Consider the following 26,882-nt stretch of genomic DNA (forward strand, 5'->3'; position numbering starts at 1 on the left):
ATCTTGTAATGAAGTTAGTGAAGAGCTATGTCAGCATGTACTTCTAGAGCAGGGGTCGCCAGCTCCGGTCCTGGAGGACCACCATGGCTGCAGGTTTTCATTCTAACCCTTTTCTTAATGAGTGACCTGTTTTTGCTGCTAATTAACTACTTTTGAACTAATTTTAATTGACTTGTTCTTGAAGACGCAGACCCCTTAATTGTTTCTTTTTCCTTAATTAGCAGCCAAACAACATAAGCCAAAACAACTGGTGTCCATCATGCAATATCTGAAAATAAAAAGGGTGGAGGTCTCAGGAATATTGATCTGCTCAGGTCCCCAAAACATTTGAACAGTGCTCTTAAAAAAGAGAAAATCAACAATTTTGGAAATGTCTGCTAATGCACCACAAGATCAGCAAGAAAGCCACGAAATTAAAGAACGGGTTTAATTAACGACAAGCATTGCCACCTCATTAAGCAGCTGGTTGGAGTTTGAGGCCCTGACTTAGTTGGTCTTCTGTTGGCTCCCTCACTTCACATTTCATTTCTGTTCGGGTGTCATTTAAGGAAAGAAATGAAGTAATTCAGAGGAACGATGAAGAAATTCAGGGAAGCAAATCTTAAAAAAAGCAATTCAATTAAAATGAATTCACAAGATGTTGATTAGCACCACAAACAGGGCACTCATTAAAAAAAGGGATAGAATGAAAACCTGCAGCCACGGTGGTCCTCCAGGACTGGACTTGGTGACCCCTGCTCTATAGGAAATAAAGGGTTAAAGGTTATTTCCACACTTCAATGGACATAAGGTTAAAGACAAAATGTTTTGGCTGTATAGTCTTCATCAGGTGTGCTGCTCAAAAAGGAAACAGCAGGTAAGATATATAGGAGGGAGAACAAAGTCAGGGTGGATGAAAGGAGAAAAGGTGAGAGTTGATGAGAAAAAGCTGCCATTAGAGATGAAAAAGTTAGTCAGTCACTATGACCGGGAGAAATGTGTGGTCCCAGGCTGAGAATGAGCTTAGCTTCTTTTGTTTTTCCTTGACAAGTGTCTTTGAAGCCCTGTGAAAGAACACAAACAGAGAGCTCAGTCTGGCTATGATCAAGGGATGTGAAGTGTCCTACAATAGGCTGTGTGAGATCTTTGATCTTGACAGCTCAGATGTGCTTCCTAAAACAGCCTGCTAGCCAACTCCCTGTTTCATCTATGTAGGTGGCTGGATACTTCCTACAAATAAAATATGGTAAATAAGATTTTTATATTGGCATAAAGACCATTTTTAAGTAAGGAATTTACCTTATTAAGTTGTTGGTGACATAATTGCAAGTGACACAGTGGCTCCTGTGACACCTTAAAGTGCCTGTCCCTATGTGGCACTCCTCTGTGAAATAAGCAGCAGACGATTAGGTTGTGTAGGTTAGGTGGTTGACGTTAGGGGAGGATTAGGAAACACGACTCCAGTGGATGGATCAGTCTGCAGACTTGGGACATTTTGATTGATGACCTGTGCGGAGACACAGAGTGTTAGGGGGGAATGGGGGGACCAAAGGGATGCGGGTTTCATTAATGGGGTTCCCTCTTGGAGTGGATGTGGCGAGGTCTGCTCCTGGCTTGATTTAAGACCCTGTCCATATTATGAAAAGAGTAATCACATATTGTGAACTTTTCATGTGCCAGTATCAAATTTTTACATTGTATTTTATAATGCAGACTCCTTCAAGGAATTTGAGAACAATGCATTTTACAAAGGCACTTATTGTTATTTCTGGAGCACAAGCAGACTGGGGGATTTACTTACTGTCACATAGCCGGGCCACAATTGGGTTTAGCATACCCCTCTATAGAATCCCATTACAATCCTTAGTTGTTAGAGTAAATGTTTGCAACAAAGTTAGTAGTTTCCTATCAACTGTGCAGACTTCTAGAAGTCTAAGAAAGAGATTGTCATACTTTTATGATGCTGAAAGGAGTACATCCTGAATGAAGGATGGTCGTTATTAAGGCTTAAATGTTGGGCACACAACAGAGGTTTTCTCACTTGTTTTGCAATGAAAGGATTAAGGTTCTATTTTGTTGGTTTGCTCGACTTAATTTGAATGTTTTGCACTTAGAGTCCCTATGGTTTCCTTTTTTCTCCTGACGTTCAAATGTAAAAGCTAGCTGCACTGTCGGTCTGAAACAGCAAAGGGAATTTGTTTATTCAAGGTTTTACCAGACTGGAAAGCATTTTACTTTAAGTTCATGTCAGAATGAACATAAGTGGAAAACAAAATAATTAATTTAAACACAAGGTCACAGCTTCAAATTCCACACTGTCCTTGCTTCGTAAACCTTGAACAAGTAACTTTTGATCTTGATTATGGCACAATGTAAAATTAATCATTGCTGAACTGTCTGTTTTTCTTTTACAATTTTAGAATATATTGAATTGCTCCATTACAGTGCCTTCAGAAAGTGTAATTCAGACCCCTTCACGTTCTACACATTGTGTTATGTTAGTTTTTTGCAAAAATCTTAATTTTTTTTCCCTCGTCAAACAACACTCAAAATACCAGGAGTTTACAAGTTTTTGCCAATGTGTTACAAATATGAAACTGAAATAATCACATTGAGATGAGTATTCAGACCCTTTTCTATGACACTTGAACTTTGACTCGGGTGCTTCCCACTCTATTGATCTTCACTTAGATGTTTCAAAACCTTGTTTTAAAGTTGATCTGTTGTCAATTCAGTTATTTGGCCAAGATTAAGAAAGGCACACACCTTTCTATAGAAGGTCCACAGTTACCAAAGTGTGTCAGAGCCAAAACCAAGCTATGAGGTCAAATGAATTACCTGCACAGCTTAGAGACAGGATTGTGTTGAAGCACAGATATGGGGAAGGCTACAAAAATATTTCTAAAAATGTTGAAGGTTCCCAAGAGCCTAGTTGCCTCCATAATTCATAAATGAAAGAAGTTTGAAACAAACACAACTCTCAACACAACCAGGCCAAACTGTGCAATTGTGGACGAAGGGCCATGGAAGGAGAAGTGACCAAGAACCTGATGTTCACTGGCTGAGTTCTAGAAAACCAGTGTGGAGATGGGAGAAACTTCCTAAAGGACAACCAGAAGTGCAACACTCCAGTAATACGGGCTTTATGACAGTGTAGCCAGACGACGCATGAAAACCCACTTGGAGTTTGCAAAAAGGCACCTGAAGGCCTCCTCAGACTGTAAGAAACAAGATCCTCTGCTCTAATGAAACCATGAATGAACTGTTTGACCTCAGTTCTAAGCATTACTTCTGGAGAAAAAACAGGCACAGCTCATGACCTACAGAATATCATTCCAACAATGAAGCATGGTAGTTGTTTTTGCTGTGGCAGAGACCGGAAGACTAGCCAGGGTTGAGCAAAGTCTGCACAGAACAAAGCATGGAGACATCCTTCATGAAAACCTGCTCCAAAATGCTCTGGGCCTCAGACTGGGCCGAACATTCACATTTCATAAGGACAATGACCCTAAACACAAAGCATAGACAATAAAGAAGTACCTTACAGACAACCCTGGGAATGTTCTTGAGTGGTGCAGCTAAAGCCCTGACTTCAGCCCAATTAAACATCTCTGGACAGACCTGCAAATCGCTGTCCATTGACATTCTCCTTCCAGCCTGACAGAGCATGAGATGATCTTCAGAGAAGAATGACAGAAAACCCCCAAATCCAGGTGTGTGAAGCTTCTGTCAGACCCAAGATGACTTCAACTGGAATTGCTACCAAAGGGGCTTCAGCTAAGCGCTGAGGAAAGGGTCTGAATACTTGTGTCTTTGTGAGATTTCAGTTTTTTTTTATGTTTAACACATTTCTAACATCCTCTGGTCACTTTGTTATTCTGAGATATTGAGAATGAGGGAAAAACAGAAATTAAAGGCTGCTATATAACAAAATGTGAAAAAAGTTAAGGGGTTTGTATACTTCCTGAAGGCACCTTTATTGAGCCAATGGGCATCAATTTCAAAGCTATTTTTCTCCAATGACTGTCAATATTTCTCTAGTTCATCCAATGAATTTCAATTAAATGCTTATAATAATCTCTGTTGTATCTTGAACTCAATGAATATTCTTCACTCATTTAATATTGAAAGACAGTTTTATGAATGAAGGTAGTGGACCTTGTATCATAATTGGGCTCTGTCGGCACCCTGTTCAGATGTGGTTGGCAGTTCTGTCAATTTAGGGATCAACTTATAAATAACAGGTTTGAAAAATGGGTGGCTATTAAATAAACTGAAGAGCATCTCTTTGTAGTTTAATCATACAATTTCTTCTCACCTGGGTAGTTAAGCAGTGTTCCTTTTTTCTACACAGTCTTGTAATCAAGTCAAGCCCAACATGGAAGAAGGAATTACGTTATTCTCCACACTGTTGAACAACAAACACTTTCTTATTACGTTTGTCCATGCTCTGGAACAACAAAAGGACTTTGCTGTCCGGGACAGGTAATGAAAAAATACATTTTGTACTTTTGGTGACGGACCACTAATTGAATAACATTGCCCCCTCATTGTTACTTGAGGTTGGTGGGAGTACGTCTTCTGTCATTAAGATGAAAAGCAATACGTAAGACTCTGAGTTTTAGCTTTGAAAGATTGACATGCTGTCCTGGGTGTTGCTATCTCTTCATCTCTTGTGGCCATTATGAGATTCGCGATGACTGTTGTCAGGGTTGACTTGGTTGTCCTTACGTTTCACATAAGTCAAAATAGACATTTCTGAATGAAAGAACGGGTGTTTCTAGTATATTACTCATAACTCAATGAGCAAAAAATTCAAACCCATTCTGAAAAGCACGATGATAGCTACAACAGTGGTAAATGAAGTCGTAAGTTCAAAATACTGCGTTAGAATACTGAAGACATTATTGTGTATATGTAAAATATACAGTACCAAACACTTTAAAAAGCGTTAATTGCTTTCCACATTATAAAATTAAATACATCAACCAGGATCACTACATGCATTAGAGAACCAACTTTAAGAACATTATGAGTTGAAACGCCAGATAAATATAAGCAGTGAAGTATCAAACAGATGGGGTCGGAGTCATAGCAGCTCAACATGCTGCAGCGCTGTTTCGATTCCCAGCTTGTCTATTTCAGGACAGCTCTTGCAGTCTTTGTAAACAGTTTTTCCTTCTTTACACATAAAGTATTAGTATGGATTTAAAAAATAGATATTATCCTTGTCAATTTAATCTTGAATTCTAAAATTTCAATCTAGTAATATCATAACTTATTCAAATGCACAGAAAAAAAGAGATACAGTATCCAAAAATGTTCTATTGCAATTTCATTCCTAAAACCTACATTTATTGAAATTAACTATATGTACATGCAAAGGGATTTATTTCACTGATGAAAATTTATATTGTAACTACCCACGGCACCTGTCAAAGACAGATAATGGAATAATTAAAAAATATTTGCTATCTCACGGCCTATGTGTACTCACAGCGCCTCTCCCCTGTATTTATGTGTATGAATGCTTCCTCAGCGGTGCTCTGTCTATTGAGTGAGTTTCCATAAAGCCAGCTTTTCAGAATCTGTTGTTATTTTCAAGGCACCTTTCTCATCTTCTGTTAGGTTTTATACTTGCTGTCTTTAAAGCCGACTCTCTCCGCGTGCTTCATGCGCCTTTATTCCTCTTTGTGCGTCTCACATTCTCACATCATCTTTTGTCACATCAGAAAAGACAAACTCACCGGTCACATCGAAGACAAACTGACAAATCGGATTGCTCAGAGGAACAGGGCACACAGACCTTAGTGTAGGGGTTCTTAACCTGAGGTCTGTGGACCCCCAGGCGGTCCATGGATGGGTTTCAGGGGGTCCGTGAGGGTCAGATAAAAATTAACATTTATATTCACTATACAGCCCGGTACTGTTGATTCAGATTATATATAGTAGTAGTACTAGTAGATCTGTTTTAATTTGCATAAGAGGATTGTATTTCATAATTATAATGAGTGGCCATTACTTTTTGCATAAAAAAGGAATTTTTTTTTAGATTGTTCTATTTAAAAGTTTAATAATACTTTGTGTATGTCATATACTGTATATATATATATATATATATATATATATATATATATATATATATATATATATATATATATATATATATATATATATATATATATGAGACAATCAAATCTCGATAAATAAATTACATTACATTCGTTGCATGCAAAGTTGTGTGTTTCTGGGGAAGGGAGGGGTCCATAGCTTTCATCAGATTCTTAAAAGGGTCTGTGACTCAAAAAAGGTTAAGAATCGCCGTCTTAGCATTGTACTAAATAGTAGATTGTTCCTCTCCTTTTTTATTTAGATCACTGGCCGGGTGAAACTCCTGCTCAGGGTCTCTCTATGAGTCACTATTAGAGATTGACTAGAACTTTGTGGTTTTCCGTGTCTTAGCCACTAGGCCACAAGCTTCCTTTAGTAATGAAGAAACCCAAACAGCAAGCAATTGGCTTGGCTGATATACAAGAACAGAAATCTGTCCATTGATTACAACATGACTTTTAGCAGCCTTATGGTTTGGGATGTTTACAGTGAGCAGCTACTCTTCTTTCCAAATGAAGTAAGAAGAAGCAAAATCAACATTAAAATAACTACATTTAAGAGCAGATGAGAATGAAAGGATAATCCAGTAAGGCTGTCTTTGGACAGTAAATGGTAATAAATTATTATAGCATTAGAATAGAAGACCTGTCTAATAGTTAATAGTGACCAAGAGAAATCAGTTTAAATGACCTTAGAAAGAATATATATACTGTATATACTAGCTGTGTAAGCCAGTGCTGTAAAAAGCCCAGGGTCCTAGAAACTATTGAAATCGTCAGAAAAAAAATGTAAATGTAGAGATGTCAGGTAATTGAAAGGAACTACTCTGGGCGTCTCTCTCCTAGGAGGTTTCATTTTGCCAATGCGCTTGCATTGTTTGTGCATTAGCGGCTAAGCAACTTTGTCTTTCTTTGGAGGTTTCATTTTGCCAATGTGCTCATCTTGCTTCTGAATTAGCAGCTAAGTGAGTGACTCTTTCTTTTGGAGGTTTCATTTTGCCAACACGCTGGCCTTGCTTTTGTATCCTTAGAGGTGGAGCCCTTAACCCGACGTCACTTCTCACTTCCGGGCCGTACAGACAGACAGACAGACACACTTCCACGTGTAGACTACTTAATATATATATATATATATATATATATATATATATATATATATATATATATATAAGATATCCAGTATTTATATATATATATATATATATGATATCCAGTATTTATATATATATATATATATATATGATATACAGTATTTATATATATATATATATATATATATATATATATATATATATATATATATATATATATATATATATATATATGCAGTATATATATATATAAAACATTTCAGTAGAAATAGTCTTGATTTTTAGGTAGAACAGTCATAAAGTGTCACCAGTCCTCACACATCTAGGGACTGAATCTGAGTGCCAGGCCGAGTGTATGTGTGGAGTTTACTTGTTCTCTGTGTGTCTGCATGGATTTTCTCTACATATTCAAGTTTAAGCCCCTAAACACATCCGTGATGTTTTATTGTGAAAACATGTTCATAAAAGGTACTTTGACCTCTAAAGTTCTTTTTATATTGGTGAACAAGCTAATGCTGGAATGCACTAAAATAAAAAACACAGTAAATATCACGGATCATATTTAGCATACTGTAAAAGAACAATTTTTTTATTAGCATTACACTTAACATGTTGGTCAGTGAATTTGTCCTATGTTCGTGTACTCATGTATGCGAGTGTGTCCTGTAATGGGTGACACCCCACCCTGGGTCGCTCCCTGCTCCCTGGGTTACAAACAGGCACACCCATCCACCCCACCAACAATGAATTAAAATAGGAATATGTGGGTTGTGAAAGGCGCTATATAGCGCCCGACCTGGCACAGACTGAGGCAGAGGCACGTACTTAAATAAAATACTTTTTTATTTTTCTTCAGCCATGGGGCACGCCTTCCCCGTGTCCCACAGTCCCAACACAGTCCCAAAAACACTCACAAATACCACAAGAGTCCTTCTATCATGACCACTCCTCAGGCTTAGTCCTCCTCCTCCCGACTCTGGCTCTCCTGAGTGGTGGTGGCTGGCCTTTTTTATACCTCACCCGGAAGCATTCCAGGTGCTTGATCACCTGGGCCTAATTGCATTTCCGGGTGGGGCTAAGGAATTGACCAGCTGGGCTGCAAAGTCCATGCAGCTCCCCCTGGCGGCCATCCGAGCCCCCCACCAGACTGTGGAGGACTCCATGTCCCATGGAGCCATGCGCCAGGTTGGGGAATCATCGTCCACCAGGGAGGCTGCCACCAAGTGTCCTGGGGGAGGTATTGAGCTTCCCATGGTGGCTCCCCCAGAACAGCTGCAGCAGGGGCGTCTCTGCCGGGCATGGGACCCGGCTGTCCTTCACAGGGTCCAGAAATAAATGGCTGAAGGGAAAAATAACAACAACAAGTGTTAAGTTCTATAGCACATTTTCATACACAGATTGTAGCTCAAAGTGCTTTACAAAATGTCAAAGAAAAGAAAGACAACGTAACACGATGTAACATAGATATACAAGTAACTATCTGTGCTACCCATCTAAGATGGGTTGAAATCTAAATAATAAACTCAGACATTAGTGTTAATGTGAACCATGTAATGCATATGCCTCTGTTATACGCCATTTGGTATGAGATTCCTAAAAGCAGTGTTAATGTTTGTGATGTGCCACCTGTTGGAACGACAAATGCAATTACACAATGGAATGACAAATAAAATGACACTATTTATAAATAAAATTTGAATTTCAAATTTCTTACTAAAATTATTATTATTACTAATTATTTAAAATGTATTACTTATTACTAAAATTTGGAATTAAATTTGAAATGACAAATAAAATGACACATTTTATTATTGAAAATGTTGACGATGCACCATTTTTTGAACTGACGGAGATATGGCAACCAGACGGACACACATGCAGACGCACAGAAATGTATCTTTTATTAAGGTGGATAGATAATGCAGAGTCTCTATATATAGATTCATAGAAGAAATGTCGGGGCACCAACCCGGTCATCCACATTTATTCAAAAGAAAATAACAAACAAAACACACGCTCAGTGGTGCAAGAAAAGAACACAAAAAGCTTCCAGAATTCGGAAAGTCATTAGTAGTCCTTAGGCTTGGGACGCCTTGTTCAGTCACTTGATAGGAGCTCCGTCCTGTGATGGGCTCTTTTTACAGAGTGGCATCTCCATTAGGTGGTCACAGTGGCTCCCTCTTGACCAGGGGTGGTAGTACATAACTCAGATGAGCCTGGAAAGTGATCCACCGATGCACATGTCTGACAATATACATTAGGAGAAATACTATATGTCTTACACAAATAAGTTAATATCATACAACACACTTTGATCTGAAAAGACCTCATATATCGTCATCCATCCTACTGTATGGGGTAATAAAGCCATAAAAAACTTGTGGAACTCATCAGTCTAATTTAAAATAAATAGCCCCCAAATGGAGAAGATGTACCACCATAGCACTTCTAATTAGATATGGATGTCCTTCACAATTACTCTAAACGAACAGCAAACTCATTCAGCATGTCTAAGAGAACCCATGACCACATGCAAGAATATCTAGATTTTTGTTGATGTCATGTGCAAACCTCATTAATACACCAGACTGAATAACAACAACATTCATGGAGGGTAGCCAGGAGAATTTTTTTTCTGAAAAAATACATTTTCTGTTCATACTTAGTTTACAAAACACTATTTGGCTGATCTGAATGTTCCATTCCTTGGCTACATTAATCTAAACTTGATCAGACTGATTGCTTTTGGTCAAGCATAAAAGGTAAAAACTACATATTTGGCAAAAACCCAACATTTATAATGAAAGTGTCAGTATTGGGTTGTCATCTTTCAATAAGCTATAACTTCAAATATTTTAGTGAAGAACATCAGGTCCCCTATCCTCGAGTTTTTGATGCTAAAGAGTTCTTTTTGAAAAAGCCGAGTCCAACTCTCAATCCAATATATTATTATAGCATGGCCTGAAACCGGCTGTTCATGTGTGACATTCACTCCAGCACATGTGTACAGTACAATTAAAGCAGACTTGTGAGGAACAATGGGCAGATGGGACGATCTGATTAGCAGCTACAAGAAAGGTTTGTTGTCATAGCTATTAATGGATGTCCCATCACTTGTTGAATCAAAAGGTTGACTTCCCACTGTGCCCAGGTGTCAAAGTTTTTCTTGTGGAATAAACATATTTTATTTTAAAATATATCCTTTATGTATATGCATTCATTATATGGATTATTGTACATAGAGAACCTTGGGTTACTTCTTTAAGACAGGAAAAACAAAATGTTTACACACTTTCCACAGTGAATGACATTTTAATTGGCTCCCAATATGACAAGCACTCAAAGTTTCTGAGGTGAAGGATCTTTCTGAAAATGTAGCCTTTGATCTGATAGAAAAATAATGCAATTAAAACAGCCAGATGTACTGCTTCACTGAAATTCCAACGATCTTCTCTGTCCTTAAAATGTGTTCTTGTCTTAACCCCAGGTGTAATCTTGCATCTTTGCTGACCATTGCTCTTCATGGGAAGCTGGAGTATTTCACCAGTATTATGAAAGACTTGCTGATTGATCTTATAGATGCCTCTGCTTCCAAAAATCCCAAACTCATGCTACGGAGGACTGAGTCGGTTGTTGAGAAGATGCTGACCAACTGGATGTCTATCTGCATGTATAGCTACCTCAAGGTGACCCTTCTGACATCCACACAAACAATAACCTTGTTGTGTTCTGCTCTTGTTCTTATGTGCCAGTAACCCAAGGTTGCCAGGTCTGCGGTTTTCTCACCCAGTCGGGCAATTTTTGATTGTCGTCCGTGGGGAAGAAAACAGCTTTCACGGGTTTCATTTTTCTGGTCCACTTTTTAAAAACAATGTAGAATTTTGGGCTATTTTCCAACACTCCTCCACTGAATTTTTACAATGTTTTTTATCCATCTGATGGCATTTTCCCTGTTATTTGCACTTGTGTATGTTTTTACTGTTGTAAAATCTCCAATAGGGATTTTGTGTGATGGTATATACCCATTCTATCACTCTGAAATATCTCAGAGGGGACCCCACCCCTCAGGCTTCAATGGTATGTGCCTAACTCCCTCATTCTGACACCAGCATCCCACTTTCGTTGTTTCATTTTGTCTCCTTTCAGGCATTGGGCTATTTTTTTTAGCTCAAATTCACTATTGTTCTTGGGCTATAATTTGTTTAGGAATCTGCAGTAGTCTTTTAAAGAATGAATGAATGAGAACAGACAGTAGTTCAGTTCAATAGCTGAGGACTCAATTCCCAGAGATACTTATTTCATAAATGAAAAGGACGTGTGTCCAAATTTTCAGTGAGAATGTGGTCTATTATTTTTTAATCATGCATGGCTTTAAGAAGAATTAGATTCTGAAATCTTTTGACACATATATAGAAAGATTTTATCATATGTGCGGTAGAAATGGTCCACAGTTAACTTGTAAAAAAAAGTATTTTATATCCAGGAGATGCAATGATGTATGGGATGCTAGTGAAGAGAGTTTGTTTCTCCTGAACTATTTCGTGAATGTGTGTTGCACCATATATAGGTAAAGCAGAAATTTGTCATTGATATGCATTCTTTTCATTTATTTTTGTAGGAAACAGTTGGAGAACCTTTTTTTCTGCTATTGTGTGCCATAAAGCAACAGATTAATAAGGGATCTATTGATGCCATCACAGGCAAAGCCAGGTATACCCTCAATGAGGAATGGCTTTTGCGAGAAAACATTGAAGCCAAACCATTGGTAAGGGTTGCTTTTAGTAAAAATACTGCAGAAAGTTCAAAATCAACATATTTACATATAAATAAATCTGTTTAATTCTTTCAGAATATCAATGTGTCATTCCAAGGCTGTGGTATGGATTCTCTCACAGTGCGGGTCATGAATACAGACACTGTCTCTCAGGTCAAAGAGAAAATTTTAGAAGCTTTTTATAAGAACCTTCCCTTTTCCCAGTGGCCGAGGGTGGAAGACGTAGACTTAGGTGAGTATCGCCTGGACTTAGTGCTTTGTGAGGTGGAGAAGTGAGTGATGGGATCAGAAATTATTTGTGATAGAGAAGACCTCTCTGAAGCACATAGGCTAAAGGATGTACCAAAGCCCGTTACTCCCAGTCCTGACTGAGGCCCAGATACCCCCTCAGCTGACCAGCAGGCAGTAGTCACGCAATGTGAAACTGGTGTGGTCTTCCTGACTTCTTTCATCCTTCCACTAAACTGCCACATGAAAAGATGAGAGTTTATAATGAAGTCTTACATAGACACACAGAAATACGACTACAAATGCATGAATTTATTTCTATATTAGGAGATGCCTCATTTTTTGTAGTCTTTTTTTATTATAAACTATTTGACTATATGGCACTCCTCTTTTCACAAAACAGTGGCATACATTTCAGCACACTCAGTATACACAGTAGCTCCACCGTTAATGGAGAGCTCACCCGTCTCTTTGACCAACTGTGACTTGAGTTCAGCAGCTGGAGGGCTTGCTTTATTTTGTACCGTGTTTTGAACATGTCACTCATGAAGTATCTGGAGAGTAAATAATGACCTTTTGGATTTTCAAATCCCAATTTCAGAATGGTTTGCTTCTAGCAATGATAGCCGTATTCTTCGTGACCTGGATGACACCTCAGTAATGGAAGATGGGAAAAAGAAACTCAATGCAGTTTCTCATTACAAGGTGAGAAAGTTAAACTTTTTTTGTTCATATCCACATAAAAATTGATTGGTCTTAAATAGTGTGCCAAGGTACAGCAGTAGTTATTTTTGTTATGAAGATGCCGAAAAACTTATGAAAATTAATGAACTACGAATGTATTGTAGATGTTCCCAAGTAGTTGTGCAAATTGCAAAAAAAAAAAAAATCTTTCATTTGTATTATAATTAAATAATTAAATATGTATCTTAAATTCAGTTATTCCAGGGTAAAGTGCTGGAGCAGCTGTTATGCTGTAATTAGAGTAGATATTATAAACTTTATTAATCCTGGGTTGAAATTTAGATGCTTACAGCAGCAGAAACATCCATCCATCCATTTTCCAACCCGCTGAATCCGAACACAGGGTCACGGGGGTCTGCTGGAGCCAATCCCAGCTAACACAGGGCACAAGGCAGGAACCAATCCCGGGCAGGGTGCCAACCCACCGCAGGACACACACAAACACACCCATACACCAAGGCCAATTTAGAATCGCCAATCCACCTAACCTGCATGTCTTTGGACTGTGGGAGGAAACCGGAGCACCCGGAGGAAACCCACGCAGACACGGGGAGAACATGCAAACTCCACGCAGGGAGGACCTGGGAAGCGAACCCAGGTCCCCAGGTCTCCCAACTGACAGGCAGCAGTGCTACCCACTGCGCCCGCAGAAGAAACAGAAAAAAAAAATCAAGATACAAACGCACAGGACAAATAATACAATCAATCGACAGATAGATCAAAAAATAAATAAATAAGGTATGTTTGTGCAGAAATAGCTAATTAAGAGTTTTAAGCATTTGGTCTGGGAGGTCGGGAGGAAGCATTGAGTCGCTTGGTAGTAGCATCAATTTTTCTCTTATCGTCTTCTCTATACTGTATCCAGGGTCAGTCCTGTGATGGCAGGCTTTCCTGATAAGTTGGTTCAGGCATTGTATGTCTTTTGCACTCAAGTTGCTTCCCAGGAGACCCCAGTCATACAATCTAATTACAAAATGTAGATAAATTATATTTATTTTGAATTTACTAAAGGTATAATATAATAAAAATGCTAAGTACTTATATAACAGTATCATGAAATGAGCTTATAATTGCTTGCGATGTTTCATTTTCTAACCTGCTTAATGCAGACCAGAGTCATGGTGAAGGCTGGAGCCTAACCCAGCCAGCATAGGGCACAAAGCGGAAACAAAACCTGGACAGGGCGCCAGTCTATGACAGGGTGAACACCCACACACACACACACAACGCAGACAGTGTCTCTGATTCACCTAACCTGCATGTCTTTAGACTATGGGAAGAAACTTAAGTAGCCAGAGGAAAGCCATGCACTCCCATGGAGGACATGCAGAATCCACACAGGGAGGAACCCTGGTCTGCTGACTGCGAGCCATCAGCACTACAACAGTGCAAAGACACAAATATCATAAAAGTACAATATATTAAAACATATTAATGACACTGTATTTAAAAATTAATCAGTACCTTGTATAGTATCATATACTGTACATTCAGTTTATTATGTACTAGATAGATAGATAGATAGATAGATAGATAGATAGATAGATAGATAGATAGATAGATAGATAGATAGATAGATACTTTACTACTCCCAAGGGGAAATTCACATACTCCAGGAGCAGCTTACTGATACAAAAAACAATATTAAATTAAAGAGTAATAAAAATGCAGGTAAAAATAGACAATAACTTTGAATAATGTTAATGTTTACCCCCGCCACCCTTGGGTGGAATTGAAGAGTCGCATAGTTTTGGGGAGGAACGATTTCCTCAGTCTGTCAGTGGAGCAGGACAGTGACAGCAGTCTGTCACTGAAGCTGCTCCTCATTCTGGAGATGATCCTGTTCAGTGAATGCAGTGGATTCTCCATAATTGATAGTAGCCTGCTCAGCGCCCATCGCTCTGCTACAGATGTCAAACTGTCTAGCTCCATTCCTACAATAGAGCCTGCCTTCCTCACCAGTTTGTCCAGGCATGAAGCGTCCTTCTTCTTAATGCTGCCTCCCCAGCACACCACCGCGTATAAGAGGGCACTCGCCACAACCATTTAATGGAACATCTGCAGCATCTTATTGCAGATGTTGAAGGACGCCAGTCTTCTAAGGAAGTATAGCCGGCTCTGTCCTCTCTTGCACAGAGAATCAATATTGGCAGTCCAGTCCAATTTATCATCCAGCTGCACTCCCAGGTATTTATAGGTCTGCACCATCTGCACACAGTCACTTCTGACGATCACAGGGTCCATGAGGGGTCTGGGCCTCCTAAAATCCACCACCAACTCCTTGGTTTTGCTGGTGTTCAGGTGTAGGTGGTTTGAGTTGCACCATTTAACAAAGTCCTTGATGAGGTTCCTATACTCCTCCTCCAGCCCATTCCTGATACAGCCCACGATAGCAGTGTCATCAGCGAACATTTGCACGTGGCAGGACTCCGAGTTGTATTGGAAGTCCGATGTATATAGGCTGAACAGGACTGGAGAAAGTACAGTCCCCTGTGGCGCTCCTGTGTTGCTGACCACAATGTCAGACTTACAGTTCCTGAGACACACATACTGAGGTCTGTCTTTAAGATAGTCCATGATCCATGCCACTAGGTATGAATCTACTCCCATCTGTCAACTTGTCCATAACGACCAGAGGTTGGATGGTCTTGAAGGCGCTAGAGAAGTCCAGAAACATAATTCTTACAGCACCACTGCCTCTGTCCAAGTGGGAGAGTGATCGATGTAGCATGTAGATGATGGCATCCTCCGCTTCCACCTTCTCCTGGTATGCGAACTGCAGAGGGTCGAGGGCGTGTTGGACCTGTGGCCTCAGGTGGTGAAGCAGCAGACTCTCTCTCCATGGTCTTCATCACATGTAACGTCAGAGCGACAGGCCGGAAGTCATTCAGCTCACTAGGACGTGATACCTTTGGGACTGGGGTGATGCAAGATGTTTTCCAAAGCCTCGGGACTCTCCCCTGTTCCAGGCTCAGTATTTCTGTATTAAAGTTTAAAGGAGGTACCAGTTACATTATGGGTACATTGACGTCACTGCCAAAGAAGAGTGACCAGAGCTGCACCTCAGATATACTCTGTTAACTTTGAAGGCTAGTACTTCTTAACCTGACTGATCAGCATGTAGTCAAACGTTCAGGTCTTGGAGGAGACTTGCCTGCAGGTCATTTGAAACAACAATAATGGAAGGTAGTTTGAGAAGATCTGTTATATTAGCATTAAGTGTTTTAAATGTATGGTGTATAATGCATTTAGATGTATATTTAAGGATACTGTCTATGCCTCTGGATAATTCATATTTATTATATATATTGTGGACATTATGAACAAGATCAAAACATTTGCATTTTTTTGCCTTTTTGCATCTGTGCTACAAGAAGGTTGCGGAAAATTTGGCACAGTGAATGGAGATACAGTAGGCATTGTTCCAGGAACTCTAGAGCATTAAAGGCTCATACTATATATAAAACACTGATAATGTGTTATTAAACAAAAAGGCAACTTTATACATTATGAGACGTCTAAAAATTCCCATTCCTTAATGCATGTTTTTGTTAACCTTATTAAGATGAAAACTGAACTAATCAAGAGAATACTATGCGAATGTTTTAATTACAAATGTATTTTTTACAGATACCTGATGGTGCCTCACTTGCCATGAGTCTTAAAGACAAGCGAGATGATACCCTCGGACGAGGTATTACAATTAACTGAAAACTGGCTGTCATGAAAGAATTCAGATCTTTGGTGAACACACATTTGGTATCACATAATTGTTTTGAAGTCACATCGAGCCTAACCATATAGTACAGTATGTATCGATACACACCAAAAAAAGATGAGCTAAAATTTAAGAAATAAACACTGAATTTGTGGCATTATACTGGTGAAATTATCTGTCCATGCAGCAAGGCCATTTTACTTAAAGACAAATCTTAAAATAAGTGGGTTCATTCTAGAAATGAGAAAGCTCTGACACACTGCAAATTGTTGTGTGCATGCCAAGATTTAAAACCTTAGATCTAAAAATATGAGATTAATTATCTTGTTTTAAAAGCTACTTACTAGTTTCTGTCTTTGAATTTCTGGTATATTCTTAAATTGATCACGAGTATGTCTTTGATGTCTCAATTAGTCAGGAAATCTTAAAATGGAGCAATTTACTGGTTAAACAAGCTACATTAGATGGAGTGCCAATTTGTAGCATTCTCTTTCGCTAAAGACAACTTGTTTCAAGATTCAGTGACACAAACTCAAGTTCAATTGCTTGATTTAAGAATGGCACACAAGGTATATCTATTTTCTAAATGCGCTTTACGCTTTTTATAGTTGTGGCAGTGCATCGGGTGGACGTCAATCCATCACAAGGCACACTCCCATAACTATCCGCACTCATAGCAGGCCAGTTCTGAGTCACCGGTGAATCCCACAGGCACATCTTTGTGAAGTGGAAGAACACTAAAGTAACAGTAAAAATCCGCAAAGACAAGCAAACTCCACTGGGCTCCCAATACTGCAATATGTACGGCCAGCTCTGATTCTTCCTTGCATTCCTTTTGGCACTAGAGTAGCTAAAACGTTTTTTTTTTCTTCTGACCAGGAACTAGCAGGTGTAGATGAATGGTACAAAATTGCCAAGAATGAAAGGAAAGTCAAATTAAAGTCACCATAGCACATGCTTTCCTGTGCCTGATTGTAATCTACTCATTTGTTCTTCATTGTTTTTACGTTGCTTTGCATTTTATGCTCTCTACAGATCCACATTTAGCTTGTGTTGTGAATACTTAAATAGAGGCCGTTTATCCAGCTAACGTTATATAGCTGATCCCCACGTTATTTAAATTGAAAAACTTAGCATCTTTTTGAAATATTTATTTAAATATTAATACTAAAATAATGGTGCTGTTGATTATTAAGGTCCCCAGTTTCTGGTATGATGAAACTGTAAGTGGCTATGTATTTTTGCACAGTGGTTGGTGCCAATACCTGACCTAGACTCCATTAATGTGCAGTTTGCATGTTGCCTGCTTGGTTTTTCTCCTGGTACTTTGGCATCCTCCAGACTTCTCAAACACATCCAAGTGAGTTGAATCAGTTACCCTAAATTGCTTCACTGTGAGTGAGTGGGTGATGTGGCCACCATCTTGCTTCACTGTTGGAATGATATTGTATAGGTGATGAGTGGTATCTGGTTTCCTCAAGATATGACACTAATCTTGGTTTTTCATCAGACCAATTGTTTCTCACTGTCTGAGAGTCCTTTAGGTACAGTTTTTGCAAACGTGAGGAGAGGCTTCTGTCTGGCCACTCTGTCATGGTGGAGTGCTGCAACACTGATTGTTTTTCTGGAACTTTCTCCACACTTGTTCTCTGGAGCTCAACCAGAGTGACCATCAAGTTCTTGATAACCTCTCTTATCATGGTCCTTCTTGGCCAGATGGCCAGCTCTAGGAAGAATCGTAGTTGTACCAGACTTCTTCCATTTAATAATTATGGAAGCTACTGTGCTCTTGGGAATCGTCAAAGATGCAGGATTTTTTTTGCTACCCTCCCCAGATCTGTGCCTCGACATAATCCTGTCTCTAAACACTTTTTAGCTCTGATACACATTGTCAACTGTGGGACCTCCGATAGACAGGTGTGTGCCTCTCCTAATCATGAGACATCAATTGAATTCACCACAGGTGGACTCAAAACAATGTGCACGAGTGAGGTACCTCAGCCTGATTTCAGGTGTCACAGCAAAGGGTCTGAATACTTGTGGCAATGTGATGTTTCAGTTTTTAATTCTGAATACATTGGCAAACATTTGTTTTCACTTTATCATTCTGAGGTATGGAGTGTTGCTCTACTTGGAGGAAAAATTAACATAAGGCTCCAATATAGCAAACCTGCAGTTCAACGCAATTGTCTTTCTGATATCAGGGGTCTTTACACTTTCAAAAAGCACGTGCCAATCTATAAGAAGCATTTCCGTTGTGTAAGGAACTATCTTACATTTACTAACAACTAAGGTAAAGATTTAGTTAAATTATTTTGTACATGGACTTCTTAGTTTTTGGGTAAATTTGAAAGAGACGTGACAAAAAAAATTCAGAATTTATGTCAGGATATGTCAATGCATTTTCATTTGCTTGAATAGCAAAGACTTTTTTACTGCAAGTCAAGTTGGGGAGCATGCACTGGTACAGCACATTGCCGCGCCCACCACACGACGAAACAATCCCGATTGGCAACCCCCCAGGCAGACACGCGGTTCAGTCCCACCCTCCAGAAATGACCCTCTATCTGTCACAGCCAGGTGTTACGTGGGCGACCCCTTGGTCTGGTCCAGCCACTCAGGTCCCCAACAATGAGGATCTTACGAGCTGGGTCACCCTCGGGGAAACGCGCCACATGGCCGTAGTGCCATAACTGACGCTCCCTCACAATGCAGGTAATGTGCCTCATTCGGGACTCCATGAGCAACTGCTCATTCGACACAAAGTCAAACCAACGTTTTTTTTTTTTACTGCTATAAATCTAATTCTTTTTGAGCTCTTTCATAAAGATGCTTTACATCACATTGAGCAGAATTTTATGTATTATTTCAGATTACGTAGCTATGGTCCATTTAATTATAAAAGTTCCCTGACTCACATTGAACAACAACATTTATTTCTATAGCACATTTTCATACAAACAATGGAGCTCAAAGTGCTTTACATGATGAAGAAAGAGAACAAAAGACAAAATAAATAATTAAAATCAGGGAACACTAATTAACATAGAATAAAAGTAAGGTTTGATGGCCAGGGAGGACAGAAAAAAAAAAAACTACAGATGGCTGTAGAAAAAAAAATCTGCAGGTTTCCGAGGCCACGAGACCACCCAGGCCCCTCTAGGCATTCTACCGAACATCAATGACCTCAATCAGTCCTCACTGCATTCAGGGTTCTCATGGAAGAACTTGATGATGACGGTCATGTGGACTTCTGGTCTTTAATCCATCAGTGTAGGGACATCACCAATTCACTCCAGCTCCCTTACATTACAATTAATGGGAATGGGCTCCAGGGCTTATTTGTGTGATCAATGCCAAGAATAGTCAGGAAACCTAAACTGCCCAATTTGTAAACACTTCATGAAATATATTTTCAATAAGAAAGCATGCTGTTTAATGGTTAAAATTAATTTCAAATGATAATTTCTGCGCAATGTATGTCTCCTCATTACTTTCTATATTTTTTTTTTTCAGTTAAGGACTTGGACACAGAAAAATATTTTCATTTGGTAAGTACCTATACTTCCCACCTTGTTTCCTCCCACACTTGGGCCTTAATCATATACTGTACTGTAGTTACTTTTTTTCCATCGATATGTGAAGAAACTGATATCTTACACGGCTCATTACGCAGTGTACCTGGAAAACCTAATCTGCAAATTAAAGTCATGTCATTTTCTAACCCACTTAATCCGGACCAGGGTCCCTGCTAACTCAGGGCGCAAGGCAGGAGCAAATCCTGGATAGGGTACCATGGGGGCCAATTTAGCATCGCCGGTTCACCTTAAATCAATGTCTTTGGACAGTGGGAGGAAACTGGAGAACCCAAAGGAAATCCATGCAGACATGGAGAAGAAGCAGGGAGGACCCTGAACACGAACCTGGCACACACATTACTGTGAGGCAGCAGCACTACCTCTGCACTACGGTGCCACCCTGCAAATTAGAGTACCTGTAGAAAAATATTTTTTGAAAATTTGGTGATAACATACCTTCATTTATATAAAACTCTTTTGCAAGGCTATCATGTGCACTTGGTAGGAGTGGATTACTGAATGCTTATTTCACGTGTCTTTGTTATCTCACCAGCATTCCCAATGCTCCTTATCTTTGTACTTTAGTCTGAAAATCGGTATATTCTAAATTGTTCAGAACTTTTCAGGCCATCAATATCCTTACATTTTTCCACCCTATCTACTGCCAACTCTGATTCTTTGGTAGTCTTCAATATTTTATAGACAGCATCATATCCATATTCTTGTTAACAGCGTCCTCCACATCCTCTGCAAAAACCACACTCTCACTGTATGGTCTTGTTGTCCTGTCTATTAAACACTTTTAATCTCACTTTAATTTTTTACACTTCATGCTCTGGGACTGCGTCTTAATGTGGACATTACTTACATTTTTTGGAATATTCCCCTAAAGTCAAGAAGACAAGTTCACATAATCACATAATCTTGCTCATTAAGATGAATCAGTAAAGGACTAAACTTATCTCCTTTAAAAATCTCATGCCTTTTGCTCCATGAAATGGGCACTTTCAACTGTGTTGAGCACCACTACCATGTCCTGTTCTTCTACTACAGTTCTTACCCTTGTCTTCTCTTTCCTTTTATCCTTTTTGTTTAGTTGACAAAATGTTACTCAGTTCTGGAAACTTCCTTTCTAAGTTTTGCCGAAATAACAATTATATGTAAATATAGGCATTGCGTTTCATGTGTCTTGCTGTCATTTCCAAGAGCAGATGTATTACCTTCTACAAATGCTTGCTCCCTTAATTACAGTAGCAAATGACAAGTCAACCAAAAACACATTTGTTCTGCTTTTGTCTGAGTCTGTGTTTTTTCTCTGAAAAGATTTATGGATGCCTTGATCACATTCTTGAATTGTGAGTGAAAACAATAAAGACGTTTCCTAAAACAACACACAGATTATCACTTACTTGAATCTTCAGTTGTGACAGTCTTTACATAAGGGACTTATTATGATACTTGATATTTATCACGTTTTACCGTTGAAAAGAGAAATGATTGCATTTGGCTTAGGCTCTCTGTTACTCTTGCTGTTTCTGTCATGTAGTGTTCAACCAAAGTTGGTCAAATACGAAATGGGCACTTTATTCAATAATGACCATTTATTCCAAATCCCAGGTACTTCCAAATGATGAACAAATGGAGACCAGGAAATCATATCGCCAGAGCCACCGCAAGAAGGTTCTACCAGAAATATATCTGACAAGACTCCTCTCCACAAAGGTTTGACTGTTTTCTTTTCAGTTTGGAAGTTATACTTTACTCACAACTACTTTTTCCTTTAATTTTACCTCACAATCTGACACAATGTTCTGTAGGAATTATTTCATCGAACAATTCATTTTCCAAGCATGCTTGTTCCATTTTTTTTTTTTGTGTGGGTGTCAGTCTGTGGGCATGAATGTGCATTACCTATGCCAACAGCATTAAGTCCAAGACAGGCGCCAAACCTGAATAAAGTGCCAGTCTGCTTCTGGGCACACTCATTCATACAGGGCCAATTTCATGCTTTGTCAATAACTGCATTTCATTGGCTTTAATAAGTACAGTCCAGAGATGGTAAATCGCCATTCTACCCAGACTGGCATAACATTACCATATTAAGCCTGCTTTTGTCTTAATTATTGTCTTCATCTCTTTTGTTAACATATGCTGTTTTGTTTTGACTTTACCTTCAAGCTAACATGGAGAAAGTCATAAGAGCAAAGGCCTTCATACTAAACAGTAATTAGCATTAAATAAAAAGGAGAAAAGAAAATGTGAGAAGAGCAATCGCATAATGTATACATTACCCAGTGAAACATATAAGATCCTTACTTTTTTTGAACCTGCTTATTCCAGTACATAGTTAAAAGGAGTTACTGTGTTGTGTGCTTTGTCATAGCTCCTTTGCTTGATGAAGCACCATTTCATTCTGGTCAGGGTTCTTTACATATGAAGTTGACTGTTTGTGCTTTGAAAAACTTCCTGATATGTAGAAAAAATGTAAAACCCTTAACATATGGTGGGCTGCAGGACACTAACAGATTAAGAAAAGCTGGAGTTAGCCTGTGTTACTGGGGGGCAGAGTGGTGGCTCTGAGACTCAGGATCTGTGTTGGTATCCAGAAGGTTGCCAGTTCAAATCCCCATTACTGCCAAAAGAGATCCTACTCTGCTGGGCCCTTGAGCAAGGCCCTTAACCTGCACTTGGCTCCAGGGGTGCTGTACAATAGCTGACCCTGCACTCTGACCCCAAATTCCTACTACAAGAAATTGTATAAGCTGAAATAAAGAACAAAAAAGTCATTTGAAAATTAGGTCCCATTGGTCTTTCACAAATCTGTTACCATCTAATTCATGGTTATTCACTGTATGGAGCATGTTAAATAAATAAAAATTCTTTCTGGAACCTTCATGTGGATGGGTCTTTTGGGAACCAAAAACGGTTCCTGTATGGCATCTCTAGGGCGAACCACTCTGGCACCTTTATTTTTAAGAGTGTAGGGCACACTCACTCAGACGCCCACATTTACTCACACTAGGCCAATTTAGTGTCACCAGTTAACCTAACATGATCATCTTTAGAAATGACCAGTTGGTCTCTGCCCATGAGGAGTTTGCACATTCTCCAAGTCTCATAGTGGATTTTCTACTGGTTACTCAACTTTTACTCCCTCATCCCAAAGTCGTGCAGTTTGGGATGAGTGACAATGTTGAAATGGCCTTTTCCAAATGTGTGTGTCTGTGATTGTGCCTTGTAATGGTATCCCATTCAGGGTAGTTCTTGCTAAAAGAAGTGGATGGGCTAACCTACCATGTACTGCATGTCATGATGAATACAAACAGATGTGAAGTCTTCTCATTTTCCAAGCTCCATGCTGGCTTTATCTTGACACTCACATCCCAAAACCGTGCATGTTGGGTTATTTCAAAACCCCTCATGGGTGCAGTATAAATGTGTAGCTTCTTCCTTGTATCCAGTTCTGCAGGTTATTCAATTCAATATAAACACTTTTAAGTACAATTTGATAAATATTTTCATTATTCACTAAACACTTTTACCCAACATGTTTAGATGATTAAACAGATCTTTATTAGTGTAGCACAGTGCATGGAATGTCTTAGTTATCTCTGATCCCTTTGAAGAAAATTCATATTTCAGTGTGAGCGGAAACATTAAAGCAGTAGTGACATGCAACTGTAAGCACCTACTGATGTAGAATTATAAAGATAATCATCTCTGTTCATTGTCATGTATGATTAGTTGAGATACAGGAGCAGTCACTGCAGCTTAGTGATTATAAGGAGGTGAGTTTTCCATGTCATGGATTCAAATCCTGTTGCTTTTAGCTCACTGACTGACAAAGTCACTTAAGCAGTCTGCTATGACACTTGAGGGAATTTTACAAGAATAGTCTGGAATGGTGAGGCCAAACTGTTCATTTGGTCACACTTTTGAATCCTCTCCCTTCTTAGAAGAGTGACAGAAATAACTTTGTGGTAAGGAGGGGACAGAGATAGATCATTAAGACCAAGGAGCTATAGACCTAGCTAGAGATGAGTTTATTATCTTCATATACCGTGTTGCTCACAGTAGAAGGGGCTGGATAAATGAAAGTTAAAAAATGCTAAATTAACCCATATTTCCAATGGCTGCAGAAGCCAGAATGGCAATGAAGAATTTTACATTAATCTACATGACAGAGTTAATGCTGTCATTTCATTATCCTTTGACTCACACATTTACAATGCAATTAGGGAAGATATTCATAAAATCCCTTCAAGCTAGTATAAAGGCAGAAGATTAATCACCACGTTATTACAGAAATCCTATCTTTGAATATGGAATATGGAATCTGATCTTTTAAAGTAATAAATCTGCTACAAAATGACAAGCATTTTAAGAACTCCCCCTTACCAAATCCTTATCTGTAACTTTAAGTTATGTAGATTCCCAGTTAATCATTAAGGATTTTGCCTTTTTTTTTTTTTTTAGTAAATTACTAGCTCAGTCAAACTGCATTCTCACTCTCTCTCGCTCTCTGTGTATCTGACAGGGAACGCTTCAGAAGTTTCTGGATGACCTCTTCCAAGCAATTCTAAGCATCCCCAAAGACAAACCCCCCTTTGCAGTGAAATATTTTTTCGATTTTCTTGAGGAGCAGGCTGACAAGCGGGGAATAACTGACCCAGATACTCTGCACATCTGGAAAACAAACAGGTAAGCTCAGCAGGCTAAATGTCCTCAAGCATCTTGAGATTGGGGAGGAAAAATGGAGCAAAACGTACAATGGAAAAAGTATATATTTACAACTGTGTGTACTTTGAGACTATGGCTCATATACAATGTGCTCTGTTCACTAACGGATTTAATATGTTGACGAAATAAGTTTATCAATGAGGACCCAGAAGGCCATGAACTAATCGACAACGGACTTTTCATTTCATTGTCCAGTTTGATTTTTGTAATGGTACTTCATACATAATAGATGAGCACACCACAGCGTAGAAAATGACACTGGGCATCGCAGAGTGCCAGAAGATGTGAAGGAGTCTGCTCTCTTCTGTCTTATATATAAGAATAACATATAGGAGTGCACCACCACTGTATTGACTCCCTGAGTAGTGACCAGACAGAGAGGCTCTTTGGTGCAGAGAAAGTCAAAAACCAGTTCCTTGGATAATAATGCAGTCAGTCATGACACATCCAGATTTCATTCTTCCATTTTCTGAAAACCACATATCTCTATGCATGGCCAATAACAACAGGCACTAGGCAGGAAACAACTCTCGACCTAATGTTAGTCCATCATAGACCACATCTCTTACTCACTCCCTTTCATTCACAATGGGCGTGAAAATAATTTTTTGAGATGAAGTTTGTCAAAACATTTTTAGGCAGCAGTGATATCCACTGTACTGTTATTTACAATCAGATAGATAGATAGATAGATAGATAGATAGATAGATAGATAGATAGATAGATAGATAGATAGATAGATAAGGCACTATATACTACATAGATAGATAGATAGATAGATAGATAGATAGATAGATAGATAGATAGATAGATAGATAGATAGATAGATAGATAGATAGATAAGGCACTATATACTACATAGATAGATAGATAGATAGATAGATAGATAGATAGATAGATAGATAGATAGATAGATAGATAGATAGATAGATAGATAGATAGATAGATAGATAAGGCACTATATACTACATAGATAGATAGATAGATAGATAGATAGATAGATAGATAGATAGATAGATAGATAGATAGATAGATAGATAGATAGATAAGGCACTATATACTAGATAGATAGATAGATAGATAGATAGATAGATAGATAGATAGATAGATAGATAGATAGATAGATAGATAGATAGATAAGGCACTATATACTACATAGATAGATAGATAGATAGATAGATAGATAGATAGATAGATAGATAGATAGATAGATAGATAGATAGATAGATAGATAGATAGATAGATAGATAAGGCACTATATACTACATAGATAGATAGATAGATAGATAGATAGATAGATAGATAGATAGATAGATAGATAGATAGATAGATAGATAGATAGATAGATAGATAGATAGATAGATAGATAGATAGATAGATAGATAGATAAGATGAGGTCAGATCTTCTCAGATTTTATCACTGGTTTTTAGTTAAAGGCATTAACATTTGAATAGAGCACATCCTGCTTGTTGTGTCCACAAATGAAACATGTTGATACTGTAGATGTTTGTTCCCTTGACGTCACCAGCATTTTAGCCATTTTCTTCACTGCTCTGGCAAATAGAATTACATGCTTGTGATAGGACCAACGACTTCCACCAGACAGTGTACCAGATGATTGCAGACACCATGAATGGACATACCTCTATTCACTATCACCAGGCCCATCACAGATTCAATTAGAATTGCAAATTCACCAAACACACATCTTTGAGGAAAGGAGAAAAAAGAAATCTGGATTATAAATCATGACGTCCTGGAGAGAACTGCACCCAGAAAATGACCAGGTGTGGTATTTAAACCCAAGACACTGAGTCTGTGAGGTATCAGAACTAACCACTACATCATCCCGCTGCCCTGTTCTGCCAAATATATATGGAATTTTCTTTTCTTTTTTTTTTTAATTGAATAAAATATTT

The 26,882-nt window shown here is 38.7% G+C and overlaps 1 protein-coding gene across 2 annotated transcripts in view; it reads left to right on the forward strand.

The window, feature by feature from the left end:
• plxnd1 (plexin D1) overlaps nucleotides 1-26,882 on the forward strand; it is a 216,134-nt gene that overhangs the window by 173,831 nt on the left and 15,421 nt on the right. For both annotated transcript variants that reach the window (XM_028824793.2, XM_028824794.2), the window contains exons 24-32: nucleotides 4,334-4,464; nucleotides 10,668-10,866; nucleotides 11,799-11,945; nucleotides 12,030-12,186; nucleotides 12,784-12,887; nucleotides 16,557-16,620; nucleotides 20,161-20,195; nucleotides 21,840-21,944; nucleotides 24,760-24,923. In XM_028824793.2, coding sequence (XP_028680626.2) covers nucleotides 4,334-4,464; nucleotides 10,668-10,866; nucleotides 11,799-11,945; nucleotides 12,030-12,186; nucleotides 12,784-12,887; nucleotides 16,557-16,620; nucleotides 20,161-20,195; nucleotides 21,840-21,944; nucleotides 24,760-24,923 — 1,106 coding nt within the window. The remainder of the gene's footprint in view (nucleotides 1-4,333; nucleotides 4,465-10,667; nucleotides 10,867-11,798; nucleotides 11,946-12,029; nucleotides 12,187-12,783; nucleotides 12,888-16,556; nucleotides 16,621-20,160; nucleotides 20,196-21,839; nucleotides 21,945-24,759; nucleotides 24,924-26,882) is intronic.

The sequence above is a fragment of the Erpetoichthys calabaricus genome, chromosome 18 (genome assembly GCF_900747795.2).
Source record: "Erpetoichthys calabaricus chromosome 18, fErpCal1.3, whole genome shotgun sequence".
NCBI classification, from domain to species: domain Eukaryota; kingdom Metazoa; phylum Chordata; class Cladistia; order Polypteriformes; family Polypteridae; genus Erpetoichthys; species Erpetoichthys calabaricus.